The sequence below is a fragment of the Phyllostomus hastatus genome, unplaced genomic scaffold (genome assembly GCF_019186645.2).
Source record: "Phyllostomus hastatus isolate PE091 unplaced genomic scaffold, TTU_PhHast_1.1 phas_contig_283, whole genome shotgun sequence".
Taxonomy (NCBI): Eukaryota; Metazoa; Chordata; class Mammalia; order Chiroptera; family Phyllostomidae; genus Phyllostomus; species Phyllostomus hastatus.
In genome coordinates this window covers 10,846,621-10,871,577 of record NW_025333833.1, presented here as the reverse complement: position 1 = coordinate 10,871,577, position 24,957 = coordinate 10,846,621, and the positions used below count along the sequence as shown (strand labels likewise).

The 24,957-nt window shown below is 46.9% G+C and overlaps 2 protein-coding genes across 2 annotated transcripts in view; both read right to left on the bottom strand.

Moving 5' to 3' along the window:
* The window catches only part of RGSL1 (regulator of G protein signaling like 1), a 53,951-nt gene that overhangs the window by 21,674 nt on the left and 7,320 nt on the right, over positions 1 to 24,957 (bottom strand). The window contains exons 2-9 of the mRNA XM_045838367.1: positions 13,177 to 13,259; positions 10,014 to 10,088; positions 8,648 to 8,777; positions 7,048 to 7,152; positions 5,873 to 6,034; positions 3,785 to 4,749; positions 2,520 to 2,582; positions 1,870 to 2,092 (exon numbers count right to left, since the gene is read on the bottom strand). Coding sequence (XP_045694323.1) covers positions 1,870 to 2,092; positions 2,520 to 2,582; positions 3,785 to 4,749; positions 5,873 to 6,034; positions 7,048 to 7,152; positions 8,648 to 8,777; positions 10,014 to 10,088; positions 13,177 to 13,259 — 1,806 coding nt within the window. The remainder of the gene's footprint in view (positions 1 to 1,869; positions 2,093 to 2,519; positions 2,583 to 3,784; positions 4,750 to 5,872; positions 6,035 to 7,047; positions 7,153 to 8,647; positions 8,778 to 10,013; positions 10,089 to 13,176; positions 13,260 to 24,957) is intronic.
* On the bottom strand, positions 24,044 to 24,817 carry LOC123818509 (transmembrane epididymal protein 1-like). Its single transcript, XM_045838751.1, has one exon. The coding sequence runs from the start codon at positions 24,815 to 24,817 to the stop codon at positions 24,044 to 24,046; it is 774 nt and encodes a 257-aa protein (XP_045694707.1).

Sequence of the window (24,957 nt, the reverse complement as noted above, 5' to 3'; positions counted from 1 at the left end):
TCGGCCAATCGGAAGCAAGGCCGAAGGACCTCCTCCCCTCCAGGATGGGAGGGTTCCACCCTTCTCAGAGACACCTGACCCAAGGAGGGTTTTTCACCTCGTTACACACACATGTCCTGGAACTCTCCAGGGTAGTCTAGTGCTTTCTGACTTACACTGGTGGAGCCCAGAAGGGATCCTAAGGGGACTCACAAGTGCCAGCTGCCCTTAAGTCAAAGGCCATTGTCATCACTATCACCTCTCGGTCAGGGGTCCTGGCTGGACGGTGTAAGAGAAGTGGGCTATGTCTGCAAGGGATCCAGGTTTCTAGTCCTCGAGTGCTAAGCAAGCTGGGGCATCCTTTCCACCTCCCTGGCACTCCTGTTCTCTGTAGGAAAGCGGAGAGCATTCTAGTTCTGGCGCTCTGGACGCAGCCCGAGTGGAGGCGTCCACCTACCTGGCAGCCAGGGCCCCGGGATAATGCACAGGAAGCCCTGAGCGGGTCGGGTTGTGTTCCAGAGCAGCAGTGGTGGGTGAAGTAATCACGTGTACTGGGGGTGGGGGGCGTCTCCAGGGAGGGTGGTTCCCATTCTCCCCAGCCATTCCTGACATTCCACGGCCACTAAAGAAATGCCTGTCGCCGTGTATGTGTATGGTGCAATTTACCAGCTACCCTTTGTTCTGCTCCTCTCTTGATTTCTGGGAAGGGTTCTGCAGTGTTCGGGATTTGGAGAGGAGGTGGAACCCTGAGGTAGAACAGGAGGCTTGTGCGTGATAGATTTAGATAACTCATGTTCGGGGTGGCTCCGAGGGCCGTGCGTCTGAGGCATCTTGTTTCGTACCTGGGGTGCACTGTGCAATGTAAGCATTTCAAGAGTTGACTGTTACATTTTTTAATGTAATCGAGGACGTATTGCTTACTGAACACCTGTTTGCTGTGTAAATGCATTACCTCCAACCCTCTCAACAGCTCTGCAAAGTGGAGGCCATAGTCCCCCTTCTATAGAGGAGGACGTCAGAAGCAGGGACATACAGATTCGATTGCCTCAGCTCACGGAGACAAAGTAACTTGCCCAGGCTCACAGAGCAAGGAGTGGTGGGAACGAGTTTTCAAAGCCTTTGCTCACTCCTACTCTATCTGTGTTTTTCAAAGTGTAGGTCACCACTCACTAGTATGTCAAAAACAAAATAGAACACGACAGAGAATATTAGAGTCCATCCTTGGTTTGTGAAAATATTTTTCTGTCTATAGGCACACACACATATACTGAAGTCAAATGGATTTATTGTGCCTCCAACTTTGAGAAATACTGCCTTACTCTGACTGCCTCAGCATAGAAATTTAAAGCAATTTGTTCGATTTGAGTAATGATGGCTGACATTTATTGGACTTGAACTACTGCCAAACGTTGTGCTGAGAGCTTTCATAGATGACCACGGGTCATCTTCACAACAAGCCTATTATTATTCCCAGTTGACAGATGAGGAAACTGGGGCTTAAAGAGAGGTTAAATCCCTGCTCAAGTTTACAGAGATCAGGCTCGGACATGACCCCAGACCTGTTAGAGAGCCGAGCCTGGTGCTCCTTAGCACTTCTCCCCACCGCCTGGGTGGGCTGCGGCATTACGTTGGGGAAAGGAGGGCAGCTGTTAAAAACAGACCCACAGAGATGCGTCAGACTGGACTCTGGGGCAGGGTCTCTTGCCCTGTCTGTGTCTCAGTGACTCGGAACTCACCTCGGGTTCTTCTGAAGAGCAAATGAGGCCATCTTTGCCCCGCCTAGTGCTGACGCCCAGCACATGATCAGTAAGTGTTGCATATGAATATTTCCCAGTTGCCTACATGTAATGGCCAAAAAAAAAAAAAAAAAAAATTGGTGACTGCCCTCACCTGCCAGAACCACCGGAGACTGCAGCTCCACCCGGAGAGACCCGCCTTGCCTCAGGTCCTCGGAAGCCAGTTTGTGCCACTGCATAGAATCCATCTCTTCCATGTTAGCCAAGCCCTGGCTTAATGCCAGGGATTCCTCAAACCTCTTATAAAGAAGGATGTTCTCTTTTTTGCTTGTGGATTCTCTCTTACGCCACTTGGGGCTGAGGAACTTGGCCTGAGTCTGAGAGAAAGGGGGTGAGGGACAGACAGTATTTGCTACAGGGACGAGACGAGGAGCAAGATTTTTCAAACAGCCCAGTCCTCCTGTGTCTCCCTGTCACTCGGACTTAGGCTGAGGGTTTTCAGTTTGATGGGAACCATTGCTCCCTGACACACCAACCCCCTCTCTTTTCTTATCAGACCCACTTTCTAGAAGGGGGAGATTCCATGTGAAGGTGACTTCTTCAAAGTCAGCTTCTGCACCTGAGTCTTTTTCCTTGAGAGGCTTATGTTCAGAACATCAGGGATCATGTCGACCCCCCAGCTGCCTCAAGGGGGAAAAAAACCAGACTTTCATTTACTTTCACAAATAAAGCTTCTAAAAGAGCAGTTTCTCTCTTGTCTCCCCTCCACCTCTGGATCCCTCCCCAACTCAAAGCCCCTCCTACTGAGCAAGTGAGGAACCAGTAGTCCTCTTCATCCAGGAATTCATTGTACCAGCTGCTGAGAATCTGAAACCCAAACACGACAGAGCGTCAGGGGGTGGTGCTCAGCTCGCGGCATCTCCCCCACCAGTGCTTCCGTGGAAGAGAACAGGCTGCCACACCTGGACTCTCTAATTTGGAGACACAGTGGAACAGCAACCATCCGTCATGACCCATCAGGGGACAGTCCTTTGACTTCCTAAGTATGGCAGCTCACACAGCCTCTCTTTGAATCTCAGAGGATAGTAACCACCATTCACTTAATAAGAGGTACAACAAAGAGTTTACCAGGCAGTTGTTTGACGTCTCATATATCTTTGTATCTTTCCAAAATACTATCTCATTTGATTCACAAAATGGTCTTGAAAACCAACTATCTCCTTTCATAGTGTCTACTTTTAATATCTCCCACTTGAAGACCTTAGCCACTTGTGAAGACTATTTCATTATGTTGAAATAAGCAAACAAAGAAAACCCAGCAACAATAACATCGGAAATCTATGAGCTAGTGCTTAGCTGGGCTTGTACATCTATACTCCCACATTCATTCATGTATGTATTTGACAAATATAGTAGTTCTGGTAACTACTCCCTCTCCTCCACTCTTCAGGCCTAGGAGTGATGAAGGTGACCCACCCTTCTGGCCCTGGGGTCTCGCACTATCCTTGGTGGTTTACCTACCCTCAAGCCCTCTCCCTGGTAATCAGTCCCTTCTACCGGCTGCTCATTTGCTTCCCAACTGACTCTGCCTTTTGTTTTCTGCCAAGATCTTGACCACAGACTAGTCCAGCAATGGGCCTTACTTCCTGTGAGTCTTCAGGATGGTCTCCTGCTTTTATCTAAGGTTTTGGGATTGGCCATTTCCTTGATGGCTAATCTGGGAAAGAAAGACCCCGCATTTCAATGCATGATGTTCAGAACAGTTATTAAAACTTCCCTCAGTGACACACTCTGAGGTTCATGGTTTGGGGAGACTCCACATAAGGGGGAATTGAAGAAAGAATAAAAGGTAGATATTGACCACTCCCCTACTTCCATCCTACTTTGGAGTTTTGGCTGGTTCTTGGGAATTTGTACAGCCTACTCCTCTAAGGCTAACCAACTCTTCAATAGGTGAAGGGTTATATGGGTAATTATGTCATTAACTTAGTACAGATGACTAGGTAGGATTTTAGGTCAGTTGACCTAATCTTCCAGATACTGACCCATCACTGTAAAGTATGACCTACCTGGCAGATCTCCTCCTGGGCTCTGAGTATCCAGGGGTTCATATCCCCAGAAGGGAGCAGCTCCTTCAGGCCTTTGATGGTTTGGGATTTGAGTGGTAGGCACGGACCAATCTGCTCATTCAGGTACAGCTCACAGATTCGGTTGCCCAGCAAGTGCCAAAAGAAGGAGTTCCCAGTCTTCCTGTTAGTCATCTGGACACTGAGGAAATGGTGCAGGTCGTGCCAGAGGTCCAGGAGCCGGAGCTCTACTTTCAAATTCAGCTTCTTCAGATGGTCCCGGAAGGGGCCCCCTGCACAGGCATCAGCACACAAGGCCCAGTGGGTGTACCCCACGGAGAGTCTTTGCTTGATGGCCTTCTTGATTGTCATCCGGGGGTAGTGACTGATGATGGGGGTGAGAGTCCTCAGGTGGGCAGAGAACTTTGTCTCAAAGAGGCCTTCCATGTGGGGGCGGCTCTTGGCTATCTTCTTCATCTTGGACTTCTTGGCAGAGAGAATATCTTTTTCTAGGGATCTGGTTACTCTGTCGGTCAAAGAGATCTTTTTCTGGGAAGGCATTTGTGTAACCATCTCCTGAGGGCAGATCTCCTGGGAGAACATACAGTTGGTGTCTGGCTTGGTATCCAATTCTAGAGACCAAGAGGCATGACCTGTCAACCGCCACATCTTCCGTTTGGTCTTCCTGCTCGAGTACTGCTTCTGCAGGTGGTGGGAGTTCTTGATGCTCATGTTCACAGGGAGCTCTCCTTCATGGGTGCAGCAAATACTGCACAGGCGAGTCTCATATTCTTGCATCAGTCCCTGGCATGACTCCTCCTTAGCTATGATGGTCTTCGCATGGGTGTAAAAGTTGGGAAGCCAATAGCTCTGGATTTTGAACAGAGCCACTTTCTGCATGTTGCTCAAGATCTCCCTCCTGGTGGTTGACTGGTTGGGATGCCAGATGGAGAAGTTCAGGAAGGACTCTGGAAAGAAGACAGAGAGAAAATGATGTGGCATTGGTGAGATTTCAAAAATTTTTCCAAGTTTTTTTTTGTGTGAATGTAGAATTTCATTTGTTCCTCATGCAATCCAGGGGTGGGAACAGGCCAAATATAAGGTGGATATGTGTTTAGGGTTTGCTCAGCACAGTGACCCCTTTCTCTGATTACTTTCCTTCTTTCCCAAATAAAGAAGTCCTTCTATGGGATTCATCAGGTTATTTTTTAGACTGTTTCATGTTATTATAAAGGAAAGAAAAAGTCACATGAAAACATGTTTAAGAATGAGAGACGTGTACCTCTGAACAGGATTTCTCAGGGTGCACATCCGACAGGAGGAAAGTCTTTGGACTGGATAATTTGAAAAAGTCCTTACTAGCCCTGATTTTCATGCCATCAGTTCTCAATGATCTCTATGAATAAAGAGTAGTGTGACTAATCCCAAACAGCAAATCCACTGGAATGCATTTGTGTTTGGGTTAGGAATCCCTCCTCACTAAATACATACATACATACATACATATGTATATGTATATATGTACATACATACATATATACATAATAAAATGGATTAATCTGGGGTTCTAGAGAAGAGGTTGGCAGACTTTTTCTGCGAAGGACCAGCTACTAAACAGTTTAGGTTTTGTGGGCCACTTAGAGTCTCTATTGCACACTTGTCTTCTTTAACCCTTTAAAAATATGAAAACATTCTTAGCTCAAAGGCCATGTGTACTTCATTGGGCCTGTGGGCTGTAGTTTGTTCTAGAGAATCCCAATTAAAGAAAAGAAGACAAGCGCAGCAGGCTCAGAAGGTAGAGGAGCTGTTCAATTATCTGGTTCCAATTTCTCTTCACTCCATGCAGCCAACTGTCCCTGGCAAGTAACATCTCAGGAAGAGGCCCATACCAGCCTCAGGACAACTGATCTCTCTCATTCTGCTCCCCTCCCCACAGTGAATGGTTGGATTTCCCACTGGGGTCCCTGATACACGGAAGGTGGAAAGGGTGGCAGTCTGCAAAGCAGGAGACTAAGGACTATCAGACACCAGGCGGATGTTTTGGTCCCATCTCCCAGGGATTTCATTTCAGATACACTTCAGAGTTCTTACTGATGTTCATGTTGCAGAGAGCCACTACCCGTGAGCCCTCCCTAAGATGGGTGGCCTTCAGCACAAGGAGCAGAGATAGGTAGTAGTCTCTCAATTCCTGGTCCATCTCATCGATGCTCAGGATCTTCTCGGCAAGGATCCAGAAATCCACCAGCTCTTCACCTACAGAGCAGACAAGGGAGACACAGAGCTGCACCCCAAGCCTGCCCCTTTGGCGCTTACCTCTGGGTGTAGTAGCTGATACCCCCACCTCCAGCCTGCTCTACTGCCTCCAACATCACCATTAGCCACTCCTGTGGGTTAAAGCACCATCTCCAGAAGTGTCCTAATATGGGGGCAGATGGGATTCATGGGGAGAAGGGACTTAATGAATAGGGATCTTTTGTGACATTTTTATGGTTAGAAAGACTGTCACTTTAGGGAAATCTATAGGATGGATCAGAAGACATTTGAGTTTGATTCCAAAAATAAAGATCAGAGGGAAAAGAATATTTCCTGGACAACAGACCCAGAGTAGCCAGTAGCAAGACCCTGGGGCCAAAAGGTGTCAAAGGCTACATTCCCTGCTTCACAACTTTGCCAGAGCTGAAGTTGCTGTGACAGACAGCAATAATAGCCTGCCTAGTACTTTCCTCCCTGTTACCTGCAGATCCAAGATTCCACCCTTTAACTAGAGCTTGTCCCTGGGTAAAACTTAATGTCACTGAACTGAGTGTCAGCCAATGTCAGCTGGGCACCTCCCTGCACTCATCAACCGCTGGGACCCACAGGGCAGAAGTCAGTGCATCCCAACACTTTTGCTCCAGGGGTTTATTTATTTACTTGCTCCTTGTCTGCCTCCCCACCATTGTGGCAGCTTTAGGAAGGGGATTTATGGCTCTTGTTCACCTTGATACCTGAACTACCAGCACAGTGGCTGCCATACAGTGGTGCTCAATACCATTGTTGAATGAATGAATGAATGAATGATTGATTGAATCAATGAAAGGGACTCTGATTGTGTTTGCCCTAAACTAAACTCTGGACCCCAGTTTTTAAAGACTTTACCCAAACTGCATTAAAAATCATTTTTTTATATTCACCGTAGACATATGTAACTGTTGGTAAGAGCTCTAGGGTTCCCTGGAAGCTGTTAAGAACTTGCAAAGGCCCCAGGAAGAACTGCAAGGACCCACCTGCACTGCCCTTGAGGTAGGTACAGAAGCGCCACATCCCTCTGACCCCGCCAATGCATTTCTGGAGTAGCCACTGGTCTGCTCTTTTCCACTTCATCATGTGGGCTGCCAGGAGAAATTCATGGTGAGAGAGAGTGAGTGAGCTCTGACCCCGGCCCCTCTTCCAGGCTTGTGCATAGTCAGACCCCCATGTGCTCAGTATGGGTGAGAAGAAATGGTGGACGGGGAGATGAGTTGGGTCCTCACTGTGTGGTGCTTTTGCAACTTGGCACAAGACCCTCTAGGGACATGCATCAAGTGACACATGAGGGACCCACAAACACACATACAATCCAACATTGAAAGCATACTCCCACCAAGGTCCCTTGCCTTCTACGGTCCCCACATGACAGTGATTCTGTCAACCCAACTTTCCCAATACATACATTGCAGGAGAGATGAGCATAGTGGTGATTTTTTACAACATTTTACTCAGTGGATCCCCTAAATCTTAACCTTCCCCAGGAAAAACATGTTCGGTTACCTTTGGTTAGTTGAGCTGAGAGTAAAGTTATCAATTCAATCCTAGATGCAGATTTTATTCATTCATTCTTCCAACAAATATTTATTACATGTCTACTAAGTGCCAAGTACCAGCCCAGGTGTTTGGGATACACTAGCAAACAGAGCAAAAATCCCTGCCCTCAAGAAGCTTATATTCTAGTGAATGAGACAATGAACAATTAGTGTAATAAGTACATTACCTAGAGAGGCTGAAGGTTATAAGCACTACGGGAAAAAAATGAAAAAGTAGAGCAGGGTAAACAGGGTTGGGAATGCTAGGGCAGGGGTTGGATGAGTGGGCATTGTGGTCTTCATGGAGTAGGAAAGATCTTTACAGAGATTTTAGGAGGTGGAGAGATCCACTGTGGATATGGAGGAAGAGCGTTCCAGGCGGAGTGAAGAGCTAGTGCACAGCCTTGAAATGGGAATGTGGCCAGTATATTTGAGGGTCTGCAAGGAGGCCAGTGTGGTGGAAATGGAATGAGTGGGGAGGGGAGTAGGAAGAGATGAGGCCAGAAAGGAAATGAAATCAGGGCTCTGGGACCTTGAAGGCAAGCAACATTGGATTTCACACTCGGAAAGAAGCCATTGGTGCGGCGGTTGGGGATAGCCAACTGGGGAGTGACATGGTCTGAATTCAATGTTTAAGGCCTCACCCTGGCTGCTATGAGCAGCAGAACAAGAGCAGAAACAAGGTGCCCAAAATGATTTCCGTGGCCAGGTTAGAAATGATGGTGGCTTAGACCACGTGGTAGCAATGACGGTGGAGAGATGTGTTTGATTCTGAATATATTTCAGACAATTTTGTCATTAACTCTCTCATTTGTGGATGCAGTGAGACAAAGAGCCCAGCCCATTTGACTTCTGCTTATTGCTCTAGGTACCAATTTCCCAGGCTAAGATCTCACCTATTGCCACACAACACAGGCTGAGCCACCTGCACAGCTAAGGCTGCAGAGGTGGCTGCTATTTGTACCTTACTGTAGGGCTAACAGGCACAGCACCACTATGCAGCCTGGCTTTCCACATTTCCCCACATGTATACCCCGATGCTTACCTCCTTCTGGGGAATTAATGAAACTGATGAGCTCTTGACAGAGAATGTAATGGAAACACAAGTTGGTTTTACAGAAGAAAGGCAACCGGTATTTTCCCAGCCAGGTCAAAAATCCTGTGTACTTTGAAATCTAGAGTCCAAACAAAATATGAACAGAAAAGAGAAATGGAACCGAACTGCTAAGAAATGCAGTTTAGCAAGGGCAACATATAACCTCACACTTGCCACATCTGGTCCAGGGGAGAGGCGTGTTGACTAAAAATAGAACCTGAGGGGACTGGAGACTTGGGCTGAGGTTCCCAAATGAGTGAAAGGATTGGTAGGAAAGAAAAGGCTTGGGCTTTCGTAAAAAAAAAAGATCTTCCTTATATCTGGGTGAAGTTGTTTTTAAAAAGATCTAAGTCTTGCTTGTAGAAGAGAAGCAAAAAGGACTTTGGTCTGCGGTGCTGAGTCATAACCCTACTCAACTTGCTTCTTTGTAAATGCACTTATAATTTTGCACAGGCTCCCAGCCCATGCAACTACACAACATGTACAAAAACACACACAGACTCACACGTGGCATCATTTAAAGTATGGGATGGATCCCTGAGAGATCGAGCCACCGGAGAAGCGAGGAAAAAACTAAAATGTGTAAGTTTCGGAGTTCTGCTAGGAACACCAAATATAAGAATCAGAGTGGTGAGTCTCTCTGAGTTCTCCAGATCCCAGAGAAAACGGAACCTCGTTGTGAGCAGGGCTTAGCATGGTCTTTCTGGTCCCACCTGCTGCTGGGAGGGCACATGGAAGCCACTGGCAAGTCTAAGGTCAACACAGTGGAAAAGGGTGACAGGAAGGGGGTGGGGAGAAAAAGACAAAGGACAAGGGCAAGGAAGAAAGACATAAAGAGGAAGACAATCTCTGGAGGAGAGGGGTCAAGCAATAACTAGGAATTACAGAGTGGCATCTTACCTTGAGCTACACCTTATGATGCAAATAATTACTATGTGGCCCACGAGGGCTGTGACTCCCTTTCCCAAACCCATGGCAGGCATTGCCAATCAATTCCCAGACTCCTCCGGCTCAGGTGTGGCCTCAGTGCTCTTCGCAATGTAGTGCTTCAAGCATCCACTACCCAACAGGCACAGGGAGCATGAGAGGTGAATCCCATTTGCCACCCAAGGATTAGAATATAAAGGAAAGAACTCGCCAGCATCTCTTGCCCAAGTGGTAAGGATGCATGAAGGAGAAATGTCTACCTGGCTTGACACTGCTCTACCCGCCTGCTCTATAGTTTCTCCCTCTGGGTTTCCCAATCACACTTCCAGTTCAGCTTCCTCTTCCCCCACTCCAAGCCCTTAGCCACTGAAGTAAGACCCTCACTCACCAAGTCATGAGGGATTTCTGGCCACAAGCCCCACTCTGCATTTTCAACTGTGTAAAAAGGTGTCTGGCCAAAGACCTGCAAAAGAAAGCCAGGAGACAGCCAAAGGGGTAGAGCTTCTCTTCATGAACACATCACGGTCCGTCTGCAGCCACAGGCGCAGAGAGGGTCCATTGCTTTCCTACTTCCGGGGACATTCATTCTTAAATGTATTTCACTGAATCAACTTTTCCTTGCACAAAAATACCCAAAGTAGACTAAATTGCAAGATTTGTTTATCTTTGACTCTTCCCTGCCCCAACCTGGGAATTAGTATCTTGCCTGTGTGCAAAGCACTTGATGTTAAAAGGTGTTGAGTTTTGTGTATCTTGTGTATTTATTGGCTAAAACAGAGACCTAACCCTTTCATAAAGAGAAGCCACTTTGGAATGGCCTGAACTCAAGCTGGAGAAAGTAGAGAGGACCGAGGCTATGAAGATTGGGGGTGTAAGTTACTTATGGGGGCATTGAGTGTCCAAAATCGATAGATAATTCTAGGCTACTGTGGCCTTTTGTTGTGGAGCTGTGACTGTGACCTAGGCAACTGGCTCTGAGATGGATGGGATAGGGCTTCTGTGCTGAGCTCAGCAGTCTCACCACAGGCAGCGAAAATGTCTCAAAGTGTCCCCAGAGTATTTGTGATAAACTGGAAGGACAGAAGCCCCACTTCCGGCTGAGCTCTCAGCACATCATGTCTGTCTGCCCATCTCCCCAAGACTAGCGGTCCCAAACTTTTGTCCATCTGTGGCCCCTCCTCCTCTCCCCTTTGTCCCCGAGGGGCTGTGAGGTGTCAGAGGGAGGTGACACGCTGCCTGCACTGCACAAATCTCAGTCTACAAGAGAGACTCTGCCCTCGGGGAGCCCTCCTCGCTCTGCACCAGTGTGCGACACAGCAGCACGCCCTGCCTGGGGTGCGAAGCTACCTTTATGGGATGTGCAGTGGGACCACGGAGCCGTGAGAGCACGTGGGAGGAATGTGTGGGAGCAGTGTCACCACGTGACAGTTGTACCCAGAGCCACAGACCTGGTCATCCCCATGTGACCTCAGGCAGGTCAGTTAACGTCTCCGATCTATCTGTCAGAAGCAAATGATGGGGACCTCACAGGGCAGTTTACTTAGAAATGGGCACAATGACAGCCGTGCTCAACACCAAACACCACTGTCTCTCTACATAGGACACAGCTACCTACCCAGCCAGGACTTTCTTATATTCTTGGCTGCGATTCCACTTCCCACGTCACTCTCCCCATTTCTAGAACATTACTGTGGGCTTCTTAAATTCCAGAACTCACTAACTAAAATGTCTTAAGGCTACTTCTGGGACCTTTCATTAAGACACTGGCAGAGGCAAGAGAATGAGTGAGAATTGCCCAGAAGAGCTGCTCCCAGAGGCCCCTTCCTCCTTCCTCTTTGTTCCGTGTGCTGGGTGGCATCCCCATCCACCGGGCATCCAAGCCTGTGACCCCAGCTCCTCCCTCTCTTACCACCGCTCCCCGACATTCAACAGTGTCAACGTCCTGCATTTTGCTTTGTAAAAAATCTCTCTGTCTTATCCCTTTGCCTTTCGATCCTTAACCCCTCCCACCTGTGCTGTTGAGAGCATCTCCTGACTGGTCTCCCTGCCTCCACCATGGTCCCGACAGCCCTACCCACTCCCAGATTTCTGCAGAAATAATTGTCTCAAAGGAAAGTCTGAGGTTGTCACTCTGTTGCTTATTACCCCTTTAATGGCTCTCCGTGGCCTTCAGGATGATGTCCACACTGCTGAGCTACTTGGCCCAGTGGGGCTGCCTTAGCTCTTCCTCTCACAACACCCTCCCCCCAATTCTCAAATACCACATCTTCTTTCAAGACTTGGCCTGTGTCACCTCTTCTCGGGAGCTTTTCCTGACTCTTTCAAGTAGGAGCAGTCTCTCCCTCCTTGTACCCCACTGTCTCCTAGAGACTTCTACCATGTCATGCACCTTCAGTCTCTCCCATTAGACTGGGAATTCCTTGAGGATAGAGATGGTACCATTAATTACCTGTGTACCAGCATTAAGCCCATTGTCTGGCCAAAGTGACCACCCAAGAAGTCTTTGTGGGGTAACACAGAGTGCTTTTTCCCAGTTAAAGTTTCACCTTTTGATGGATGGCATTCCACAGGAAGGAGTGCACTGAGGTGAGCCACAGCTTATAAGGCACCAGGGTTACGATATAGCTGAAGATGTCAACCGAAAGGGAGGCAGGATTAGTCTAGGTTTGGGTGTAAGAATATTTTGATGGCCCTGACCAGTGCAGCTCAGTTGGCTGGGCATCATTCTGCCAAGCAAGAGGTCGCCAGTTTGATTCCTGGTCAGGGCACATGCCTGGGTTGCGGGTCAGTCCCTGGTCAGGGGCATGTGCGTGAGGCAGTTGATCAGTGCTTTTCTATCATATCAATGTTTCTCTCCCTCTCTTTCTCCTTCCCCTCCCCTCTCTTTAAAAATAAATAAAACCTTTTAAAAGAGAATATTTTGATGTTTGACATTCATGTTAGTTGCATAGATTGAGAAAATCTTATACATAGGCTGGGTCCCTGCGAACAACTCAATAATTTTTGTGTGCCAAACACCTGGGGAGGGGAGCAGCCCGCAGTGAATAACCCGCAGTCCTGGCCCTGCCGGACCTCACAGTCTCACCACTCAGCGTGGAGACACACACGTGAAACAGAGGAGAGCTGCCAAGTGTTAAGGGGCACAGAGGCAGGGAAAACAAGTTCCTTAAGAAGAACAGGTTTAAACAGACTTGGAAACTGGTTAAGACGTTGGGAGGTGGAACTACGCAAACTAAGGGCAGTGAAGGAGGGGTGCAGAGGAGGGAGATCGCTGGGTGCGCTCCCAGGGGTGGAGCCCTGGTTCCAGCAGGAAGCATGATGGGCAGGCAAAGGCAAGTTCATCAGGAGGCTGGGGATTGGGGATCTGATTACATCAATGATGGGAAGCTCCTGGAGATTTTAAATTCTGATTCATATTTATTTACTTAAATGGACATAGTTTTGATTTGGCAAGTTTATTTTTATTTTAAAAAAAGACATAAGGTTCAGGGAGATTCACTACTTGTCTGTGGGTGAAACATGTGGATTCAAGTCTGAGTGAGAAAACTTACCGGGAGAGAAAGAAACGTGTTGAAAAAATCGGCAAAGACTTCATCCTCCAGCAGAATTAGGAGATTTGTAGAACCAATTATCTCTACATAAGGAAAACAACAACAACAACAACAAAAAAGAAGCAAAAGAACATTCACATGAACCCATGCTACACTCAGGATGAGAAAACAGAGCAATTGAATGAATGGGTCATTTCCCATGGCCAAGTCTCAGCATGGCCATGACCTTCAGGGTTGTCTAACTCAATTTCTCCCCAACTCCAGGACTCTTCTTGGCAATATCAGTCTGCTTGAACACCTCCAGCTATGGCGGTGGGGCCGGGCGGGGGGGGCTCACCCCTCATAAGGCTGCCATTCCACTTAGGAAAAGAGAAAATTGTAAGGAAGATTTTTCCTACTGTGAACTCCCTTCCTTCTTCTCTCCACGTATAGCAATTCTGCCGTCTGAAGCTTCTCAGAATCCACCCAAGTCCCAAACGTGTGAAGATATCACAACCCACTGCTTATCTCCAGCTCCTCTGGCTCATAACTAAGCAGTTCTTCAACCCTTCCTTGCATGGCCTCCTTGCCATGGTTCCTCCTTTCTTGGCCAGAGTGTCCCCTGCAACTCACGTACTCTGCCCACTTGCCGGGGAAGGGCATAGACAACTGTCACCCATACCGTAGGTTCTGTTAGTGTGGCCAGAAGTGGGGTAAGCTTTGGGTTATCATTACACTGTTAACTCCACCATCCTTTGTTCAGTCAGCCCCTTTTTAGAAAACAAGGGTAGGAGTCTACATTTATGCCAGTCAAATTACAACCTGTTGCTTTGGTCCCAACCTTCTAACCCAACAAGAGCTTTTTTGAATATCGATCTGGTCATGCAAAATATTTTTTATTCCTCTCTGGCTTGATCATTGAGCTGCCCAAGTTCATTCGGAGAGAGTAAAGTTTCACTGTCACAAAGCTAAGCAAGGACACCACAGGTGGACTAGTTCACCGCCAGTCTCTTAGAATGCTGTGCTCAACTAGTGAATAGTGAGCTACTTGTTCTATCAATGGCTCTGCATTTTCCCATCATACCTGAAGTTTATAATGAAAGACTTGTAAAATGTGCAACCTACATACCATACACTAGTCCTATCCCTCAGCTCGGTGGAACATCTGGGTACCACTCACCGTCACTACAGTGTAGTTATGATAAAGTAAGAAAACTAAACAATCCTTCAGTAACTTTTCCTGATGGCACTTGGTGATTATTGTCATCATGTAATAGAAATAGAAATAAAGCTCAGACCATCAAACACTATTGTAATAGTACACATCAGTTCTTGCCCTCTGTTCCATACAGATATTTTTTTTGCCACCTACTGTTGTAAATTTTTTAAAAAATGGACATACTTTACTTCAATCAACAAACTCAGATTCTTCAAGCCTCAGCCCATAGTTGGCAGGCCTCCCTTCCCTGTCCCCTCACCCCATCCCTCAGCCCCAGCGAGGGGAATGGAAAAGGACAAGCCAAGGGGGCGGCTGCCAGGACAGTCTGCCTTCCGTGTGTGCTGAGCCCAGGCCAGCTGCAGCAGGATGGCAGCTGCCACAGACCCCTCCCTATGAATGAAGTCCCTGCAGCCACTGCTGTGGGCGAGGTGTGTTTGTGGAAGGCACGCCCGAGGGCAGCATCGCTGACCTCCAGCCAAGGAGTGGATTGAGGGCATCGTTAACCCTTGTGTAAACTCCCACCACTTCTTGTGTGAGTCCTCGTATGTTTAATTAGATTTTCTTTCCCACAGATGTTATAAAAGAGGAAGTAAACAATATCTATACAAAAGAAGCTAATAAAGACTTTTCACACCCATGGTGCCTGCTCTTGTTGACCAGCCAAAGGCATTGCTCTTTCTTACACAACCCCAGTCTGCTTCACAAACCACTGGGCATCCATCAAGAATTGGTCTATAGCTCTGGCTGGTGTGGCTCAGTGGATTGAGCACTGGCCTGCAAACCAAAGTGTCACTGGTTTGATTCTCAGTCAAGGCACATGTCTGGGTTGTGGGCCAGGTCCCTGGTAGGGGGTGTGGAGGCAACCACACATTGATGTTCCCCTCTCTAAAAATAAATAAATAAAATATTTTTTTAAATCTTTAAAAAAAAGAATTGTTCTACGTATCATCTTCGTGGCGAGTCAAGCATGGGGGAACCTACTACAGTGGTGAAATTGACGACCGCCCCCCGCACGGTCATGTACATCTCCCCACCATTACAATGCACATGTCATTGTTTTCATCCATTGATTCATCTGTCTTCCTCACCAGACTGAACTCACATGAGAGGAGGGCCCTTGCCTTTTCATCTTTCTCCCCACAGGAAGGCACTAGAAGGGTGTGTGTGATGTCTAAGTTCTATAAATGTTGAAGGAATTGCTCTTTGAAGAGAAGGTCTTCAGTCTTTAGGAATCCTGTTTGTTTGTCACTCACAAAGCCTGGCATGGATTTGTTTAACGAGATTATGAAGATACCTGAATACAGGAAATCAGGTCTTTACAGAAATTTCCCAATTGATTGTGTCCCATAACTACACACACTGCTGGTGACAAGGGGCTCGGCGACGACAGGGCTTGGCATTAACAGGACAGTCTCAACTGGGTACAGGAGCAAGGCTCTGTACATCCTCCCCTTCCCCATCCTATGATTTCCTCATTCCTGTTTTTCCATTCTCATCTGTTCTTCTTTCAAACTTCTCGATAGGTTGGGAAGGCTTTCAACACTCATTCCACACCATGGTAACACTGGGGACAAAAGGAAGCCCTGGCTAATCCCAAACCTCTTGCTAGCCTTCTACCTGGAGGAGGTAGGACACAGGAGGGCCTCATCTGCATTTCACTCCCTCCCTCTTAGTTGCCTTAGTTGCCTTGTGAATGGGGTCCTGCCCTACCTTCAAAGATAGGTGGCATATGGTGAGGGGTTCGGGGGCTGGGGGAAAGAAGAGCAAAGTAAACAAAGGGCATGAGTAACAGAACAGCCACCTGTGGCACCCCTGCTTGACTCAGGTCTGTTCATGGGCGGAAGGTGAGTGATGTGCCTTATTTGGGGACTCAAAGCCCGAGTGCCCTCCCTCTCAGAGACTCACCGACATTGTTCATGTTGCCATGCTCTCCTTGCCACTGTGACTGATTAGGAGCAGAGCAGGTCCCCGTCTACAGAACCCCACTCTCTGAGAACGCACAGTGACGCCTGTTCTTAAAGGTTCCAGATTCTATCGTCTTTTTGTGACTCTATCTCCTGGATCCCCTTGAAGGTATCAGACCCTTCCTACACGTAGGCCTTTAAGTCTATACTATTTTGTGTGCATTGACAGGTTCTTTGCCATTGTTGTCCAATTACAGCTCATGTCCCAAGTTTAAGTTCTATCTCTTTAACCCGACTTTGTGCTTTGGCAAGGAGGGATCTAGTCATCTGTTTCTAATGTGTCTTTTGGGTATAATATCCTTCTTGAAATTTAACAGGTACTCAATGAATATGTAATAACTTAACGTGTCTGTCAGATAAGCTGGAACATTCAATCTAATATCCCAGTTTGTTTTCCACCCTTTCTCCTCCTTCCCAGATAGTTTCCCCTGGTTGGCCATGGGCTACTTCAGTTTCCATTGGCTGTGAAAAGTGAGACAATAAACATTAGCTAAATGCCTTCTATGGAGAAGTTAGATTAGGGGTTTATACAAGGTCTGTCCAGAAAGTATTCAGCCGCATAATATGACAAAGAAATTTATCAAAGAAGATACAAGAGACAAGAAACATCACAGGACAACCATGCCTCAGTTCCCTTCAAAGTAGGCACCTTGGGACCTCACACGGTTCTCCCAGTCACCATCAGCTGCCCCGTCACATTTTCCTGAACCTCATCCACGGTCTGAAATCTCTTTCCTTTCAAAGATGATTTTACTTTCAGGAAAAGCCAGAAGTTGCAGGGCATCAAATCTAGGATATAGGGGGGCTGAGTCACTTGCATGATTTGAAGTTTCGCCAAAAAACTCTGCACAAGATATGATGCATGAGTGGATGCATTGTCATGACGAAGCTGCCAATCACCAGGTGCCCATAGCTGCGGTCTTCTGAATCATCTGAATAGTTTCCGTGGAGGAATGTTCAAGCTTAACGCATAATATGATGCAGATTCATTGCTCTATTTACTCAGCCATTTTGAATGCGACAGGCACACAGTACACATGTTCACTCAGTGGTGTCTACCACCCCCACTGACTAGTACAGTGAAGTCACTATTCACACACGTGCAGTCCAGTCCACTCTCCTTGGCTGCCAGGTTACACCGATGTCCCACAAACCATTCTTGTTATATTAACAAAGGTTGGACTTTTTCTGGACAGACCTCATACTTTGCCTTCATTCAATTCTCAGCCCTGCAGAACAGATTATTATCACCTTTCCATTGAAAGACAGTAAGCACAACACTAACATTTGCCTCTGCAGTTTGATTCAAGAGCCCATGTTATTTCAAATATGCCAGTAAGTCAAACCTCTTTTTCTCATGAAAAATCAATTTTAATGGGCTTAAAAATACACTCCTTGGACTTCCTCACAATAACCTATTTTTCTGTGACTCAGGGTATATGTAAAAGAGCCCAAAGAGGATCCTGGACATTGACTGGGTCAACAGCAAGTGCATTTAATAGGGTTGAGTGTTGTTTTATATTGTCTCAGTGGTCTCTCTGGTGGTCTATTGGGGGTCAGAAATCATTGTGTGGGTTTGGAGGAACTATGCACACCAGAAGGGTGCCTAGTTCCACCAGACAGTCCCTCCTTTGCCCTGGCAGCAAGGACACACTTGTCCTAAACTCAGCCATCAGACCCTGCCCAGGACTTTTCATCGTCAAGGTGTGGCTGCCTCAGTAGCTCAGGGGCAAAAAGAGATTATGCATAGCAGTGCCCATGACAACAAATGCTCAGTGGTGGTGGTGCCAGCAGTAGTGGCACAGTGGGGACAGCCACAAAGGCTGAAAGAAGATGCTGTAGTTGAAAATGAGCATGATTCAATGGGAGGAGGTGCTAACTACCGAAGTACATGTAGACATCATAACAGCAGTTATGGCAGTACAAATACCAGGATGACCCAACCCACAGACTCTTTGTCATGGCTATTGAGCACAGGGTCCCTTGGGGAAAAACATGTGTGGGTAGCCCACTGAGACTACTTGAGAATAGAATTTCCATGGGTGGCAGGAATTTCTGGCTGATTGTCAATGATACGTCCCACACTTCTAGAGCAGTTTCTGTCACATGGAAGTGCTCCATAAGTATTTGTTGAGTGAATGAAGTTATATGAATAGGAGCCTTTAAATAATGAGCCATCATGGTAGAACATTGGGTCCTTCATCCTATTTTTAGTCCTGAGTTTCAAAACAAAAACAACAACAACAACAAAACAACAAAAAAGCTGTCCTGGCTGGTGTAGCTCAGCAGATTGAGTGCCAGCACGTGAAACAAAAGGTGGTCAGTGTGATTCCCAACCAGGGCCTGGGTTGCGGGCCAGGTCCCTAGTTGGGGGAGTGAGAGAGGCAACCAATTGATGTACCTCTCACACATCAATGTTTCTCTCCCTTTCTTTCTCCCTCCTTTCTCCTCTATCTAAAAATAAATAAAATAAAATAAAATAAAAATTTTAAAAAGCATTTTGCCTTCTAGGAAGAACATTGCAATGTTTTTCCAAGTATTTATTGTGAATCTTCTCCTTAATCTGTGACAGAGATCTGCAGCCCTCTCCGGGTAACTGTGCCCTGGGGTAAAGGAGATGCCCAGAGCTTTGGGGAATTGTTGCAGCCACTGATTGGCAGTGACCTTGGAACACTGCGGATGACTTGTTGAAACATGAGGAAAACATACACACGGACAACCAAGTCCTGTGGAGAAATAGGGACGAAACGTCCACTCTCACTAGTGGAGAACACCCTGTTCTCCCACCCCAGCAGGCTTTTATTGGGTTCGTTTGCACAGGAATTCAGGTAAAGCTCATTAATCATTGCCAGGAAGTAAGGATCAAACAGTAGATAACAAAGAACTCTGAGGGCCTATTCTGAGTCTGGGTCAGATAGCTAAAGAGCTGTAAAACTTTGAGGAACAAACTTACTTCTTCCTTGGACCCTTATCATTTAATTGAGAGCATTCTAAACAAAGCAGGATTCACAGGATTTTACATTCTTTCTTAGGCCTGATCACCTGGGAAACCCGCCCTTTCCAACACAGGGCTGCACCACCCTCTGCCATTGTTTCAGGCTTAGGTGGAGCAAGGGAAGTAAGGCAGCCAAGAGATTAGGAGATTTTTCTCAGTGACAATGAGGACTCAGGCTGTGTCAAAGCCGAGGAGCGAGGGTCCATCACCCTTTTTTGCTGTACCCCTCAAAGTCCTTCCTTGGGGGTCTCCCATGTGATTGTGCCTGTCTTAGATAGTTTCCCCCTTGGGGGATCTTACCCGTCATTGGCTAACCGACCAAGCATTGGGGGTCAGGCAGTGTGAAGTAAAAGGAGCAGAAGTGGTGCTCTTGCCAGGGTGATAAGCTTTTGTCTCCTTAGTGGCTTACGGTCCAAGGTCGCTCCCTCAGCCTTAGCCTTGGCAGGGGTTACAGCTTCTGATACCAGGCAGGGCAGTTCCCAACAGGGAATCAGTGGAAGCTGGCTCTGATCTGAAACACAGATAGTAAGTGTCGGAGCTGAGATGTGAACTCAGGCTTAATTCCAAAACCCCATTTTAAGTCCTTACAAGGATTTTGTTTGTTAGGCTTGTAAATATGCCCTAGTAGGTGTTTAAAATACTTAGGAGAATCACATTTTAAAATTGAAATAGGAAATATCTAAGGAATTTTAATTTCCAAAATATGGAAATGGTATCTATTTCAGAAAATCTGATTCATCAAATTTATGATTTTATTGAAAAACAATGAACAAGTGAAAGCAACTGTAAATAAAATTACTGCATTTATAAATAATTCTACATGTCAGGTGAAGAGCTTAGTAATTAGTTTGTTAAATGTGTACCATAATATTGACATATTGAATATTGAATACAATGCAAGCAATTGCAAGCATGTTTTGTGTTGGCCCAAGGTTCCCCCTCAGTTAATCAGAGGCCATTAGTAACCTTCTGTCTCCAAATTGGAAGGCAAATTATCAAACTTTCCATAGAACAACTCTGTGTGGCTCTTCCTCAGACTCCCTCCCTAGGCGTTGGGAACTCAGTGCTTTCCTCGGTAGCACTGAGCCATGAAGTCCCATCCCTGCAGCAGCAAGGCCAAGTTAGGTGTCTGAGTACAGCGATTTTACAAGCCCTCAGAATGGCTGCCTGAACCCCTCTGAAGAACTCCTATTTATCCTTCAAAACGCAGGTCAGCATTAAACCGACACCTCATCGATGCTAGTGTACTAGATTCTTTCTTTACTTACTCACCAACTACTTATTACATGCTTATTATGTGATAGGCTAAAAAAGAACATTTTGGTGATTTTCATAAGGTGGCTAAAAAGTACTGACTTTAGTTCATATTTTGACACTTGCATTCTTGAGATACACACATATCTATATATCTGTATATGTCTAGATATCTACATATGTATCTATGTTTATTGACCTGTAAGTATAATCTGTATCTATTGATTAAATGCTATGCTTCTTCGCGTCCACACATCTAAGTTTAACAGGAAACAAGCAGACCTTCCTTATATTCATGGGTGCCTGGATAGCACTCACTTCTGTATTTTTCTTCCCTCCTCTTCATCCCTCCTGCATTTCTATTAAATTGATAGTTCAACGCCAAATGGAGAGCAAGTGCCCTTTTTGGGCTCCTGTAGAGATTGTGCCCTCTGGTGGAGAGCAGTGAAGATGACACCTTTCTCTCCAAAACCTTATTTGTTTTGTTTGTTTGACTGGTTTGGTTTTGGGGGGTGGGGGATATTACTGTTGTTGCTTTGTTTTCCCCCAAATTTATCTTCAGTTCGTTGTACATTTCAAGGGCTCAGATTACTGTCAGAGTGCTCATGCAGACTGTGATGTGGGAATAAAGTCCTTACCCTCCAAACAGGAAGGCGTCTACTTCACCATTATTACATCAGGCCCCATTAAACACCCTTTGTGGCTTTGTAGACCCCTGCAAATATTTATTATGTTACTTGAAAGATAGATGTTGTAAGAAATAATATTTCTAGCCATTAATTTACTGCAGAATGAGCTCATCAGTATCTAACAGGACCTCAAAAGTACTCAGAAATGGGTCAGGTCTGTCACCAAGTAGCTCTGGTATCTCTTCCACTTCTACCTTTGCAGAGTGATAATATGGCAAAATGTTACTATGTGGCCTTTGCTTTTCTGCCATTGTATATAACTTCCCCTAATTAGTGAAAGATATTATCTCAAGATGAGGTCTGAATATAATGGTAAAAACAATATCATTTTTAGGTTAAAAATTAAAGAAAAGAATATGCTCTTAATATCAAAAAGAAGAGGAGGCCTGAGTGAAGTAGCAAGTAGAGTTTTGCCACATCACAGGGAAAGGGTATAGAGGAACACAGATCCCCCTTCCCCCCAAGTTCGGGTCACTGGAGGAGGTTCAGCTAGGCTGCAGGAAGGAGGAGCTGCCAGGCTGGGCAAGGCCTGGAAAGACACCCAAGGTTGTGGGGGAGAAACAAGGGGATGACACCACAGGGTCCAACCAGGAGCACCGCAGAACCTACAAGGGACATTGCTGAACTCTGTTGGCCACTAGGACCAAGAAGAAGCATAGAAGCTGAACGAAGGGCCCCAGCTCCACAGGCCTGGAAGCCCCAGCCTCCTAAGACCCGCAGACAAGGTGTGTACTGTGCAAGCGAGGGCCATGGAGCTCAGGGTGGCCAGGAGCCTGGAACCGGGCAAGTGTCTGGAGAGGCTAGGTCGTGGGAGCAGGATCTTGTGGATACAAGGGATCTGCCTAATTCCAAGCCCTAACCTACACAAATGAGCCTATTCCCATTGTAAGCAGGGCTGGAGAAACCTGGGCCACCTTGCTGGTGCGGGGCTAGGAGGGTATCTTCCATTTAGAGACACTGGGAGCCTTCATTGCTGGAGAGTCCCAGGGCGCTCTCAGGCAGCAAGTCCAAACGGGGACTGAGTGCCACCGTTCTCAAAGCTGCAATCTCAGAACGATTTTTGGTGCATGGGCCCCCTCCATGGGGATGCTTTGCAGATGGTTGGTAGCCTGAGGACTATTTCATTTCCTTCTCCAGGGGAGAGCAGCATTGCTGTCTGATCACCCCAATGGTGCAAGGGGTAAGCCTTCCACGGAGAGCTACGTGCATGCCATCCCACCAGCTGAGACACTGCTGAGCCCCATCTAAATGACACTGCGAAGCACCTCTTCCCTTTGCAATAACCCAGGATGCTCACCAGCCTCCCAAACCAGAAAGTAGGGACCCTTAACAACCAGGCAATAATTCACCCCTGCTACCCCTTAACTTTTGAGCCAGAAAATTTACAAAAAAAGAGAAGGATTCATCTAGTTCTCCTGGGAACTAGAAGCAAAAGGGAAACCAGGAAGATGCTTCTCTGAAATCCCTGCTTTAGCCTCACTCGGTCCTAAGCCTTGATATTTCATGTCTGACATGACTGGGAGAAAGGGAAGCTTGACAGATGCTCCATCTCCTGGGGACAGCAAAGAGAGAAGCAGAATGGGTGACAGAGAGACAGTTTTGCAATTTCTCAATAATTCAACTCTACTCTTCAGAATTCCAGCCCTCCTTGACACTCGCCTATAGCATTACATGACAGGGAAAAATGACTAGCAACCTGTAAGCCAGTTTCTTTGAATTTTAGATTATCATCTATAAACCGACCTGTCAGGGCACTGTAGGATGAAAAAGAAAACTACATGAAATCAACAAGTTATGGGTTGTATTCTTCATGCAAACCAGAAAGAAGTGGGTCCTGGTGAGTCTACCACTTGGAAATGGATTGGGGTGTGCACAGAGCAATGGGCAGGTCTACACAGATAGAAGACCTTGCAGACCACACGGAGGGAGGCAGAGCTAGAGAAGTCCCAGGAGCAGACAAGCCCTTCTGAGCCCCTCTGTGTGCAGCGTGTTGCTCTGTCCTACCAGACCCCACAGAGGGAACTGCCTCTAAGCATCGTGGGGATGGTATCCTGGTATCACACAGGTCCAATCTCACCAAAGTATGTGCATTAAATATGTGCCTTTTTAAAATATATTAAGTACACCTCAACAAAGCTGAAAAAGGGGATCTGACTTTCATTTTGACAAATTATAAAGCAATGAAAACAAAGAACTCAGTAATAGTTCTCAGAGTTCAATGCATTCAAGATGGCATTCCGACTTAGTGTGAGTATGGAAGAGGTCCAGAAAGAGAAAGGCTGAGGAGGTGGTCATCATGGTGTATGTAAATGGTTACGATGTGCTAAATGTGCCTGGCTGGTATTCCGCGTGATGGGTGTGGGGTATTTCTGGAGACCCAGAGGCAGGACTTAGCACATCCATTTTTACATTCTCCTGGAGGGGAGTGAGGAGGGCAGGAAGGGGCGGGAGAGCAGGCTGCCTTGGCGGGCACTGAGCAGAGTGAGGGGAGGTAGGGGAAACATCTGGAGAGCTGAGGGTGATGGTCATAGTAGCATGCCTCTCACGTGTCATTCACCTTTCCTCAGCACACAGCTCAGATGAGACAGAGAAGCCAGAGGGGAGAGGTGGGTGTGCCGCCCTGTCCTTGCAGGATCTGCTGCATCAGGTAGGAAGAAGAACGCCTGGTCCTCCTCTCTGACAGCTCTGCTTCCCTGCAACTTCTCAACCACATGCTCCAGAACGTGCAGGTGACAGGAACCATGCTGGGCTCGCTGAGGTTCAGACATCAACAAACGTAACGATACCACCAAAAGGAGAAGCCATAGACCCAGACCATGACCATGGCAATGAAAGCCACATGCCAGCAGAAGAAGGTGGTGACAAATATAATGTCGTTTTTGTCGTTGTCCATCCATGGATAGCCCGAGATTGGTTTGTACAGCATAAAGCCAATCTGCATCAGCCAAGAGCCAATCATCATATACAAAAAGGCCTTCAGCAGCCAGAGCTGTGGCATGTTGGGAGCCCACAGCTCTGCGATGACCACGAACAGCAGCAGGAAGATGGCCTGGGTGAGCAGGATATGAGATTGCAGCTCCACTCCTTCTGTGTCCTGCATGTGAGACACCATCAGGAGCAGAAGCATCAACACACCCACAGCTTGGGCCCCTTGCTCCAGAGCGGCGCACCTCTGGGGCAGCAGGTTCTGGCTCACCACATCCGCACACCCGCTCAGGAAGAAGGTCATATACATAGTGAGATGCTGCCACTGCTTGCGGTACAGAAAGTTTTTCTGATAGTACATATTGGTGATGAGTACAAAATGCCCAGGAATACTGTGCAGCTCTTGGGCTACTAGAATGCAGGCGCTCAGTATCTTCACCAACCCAACATAGTATATTTGCTGCAGCCTGGCCCATCTTCCTTTGCTCCAGGGACAGCGTGGCGCATACTGAACGGGGCAGTTGCATATCAAGGCCCTATAAACGAGTCGTGCGTGATAAAGCCCATAGAAGAAGAGAGAAAGTCCTGGGTACAGATGACCCTCGAAGCCTCCCATGGAACTGAGGGCAGGTCTGACCAAAGGCAGAGGCAAGAGGCTCTAGAGTGTGCAGAGAGCTTCCTGCAGCTGACTTATATCCTCTATCCAGCTCACTGCATCCACATTCAGAAGGGAAATGGTTTTGGAGGAAACCCAAA

Excerpts from the sequence above, each read along its gene's own strand:
- LOC123818509 (XM_045838751.1), bottom strand. The coding sequence starts at position 24,817 with ATGGGAGGCTTCGAGGGTCATCTGTACCCAGGACTTTCTCTCTTCTTC.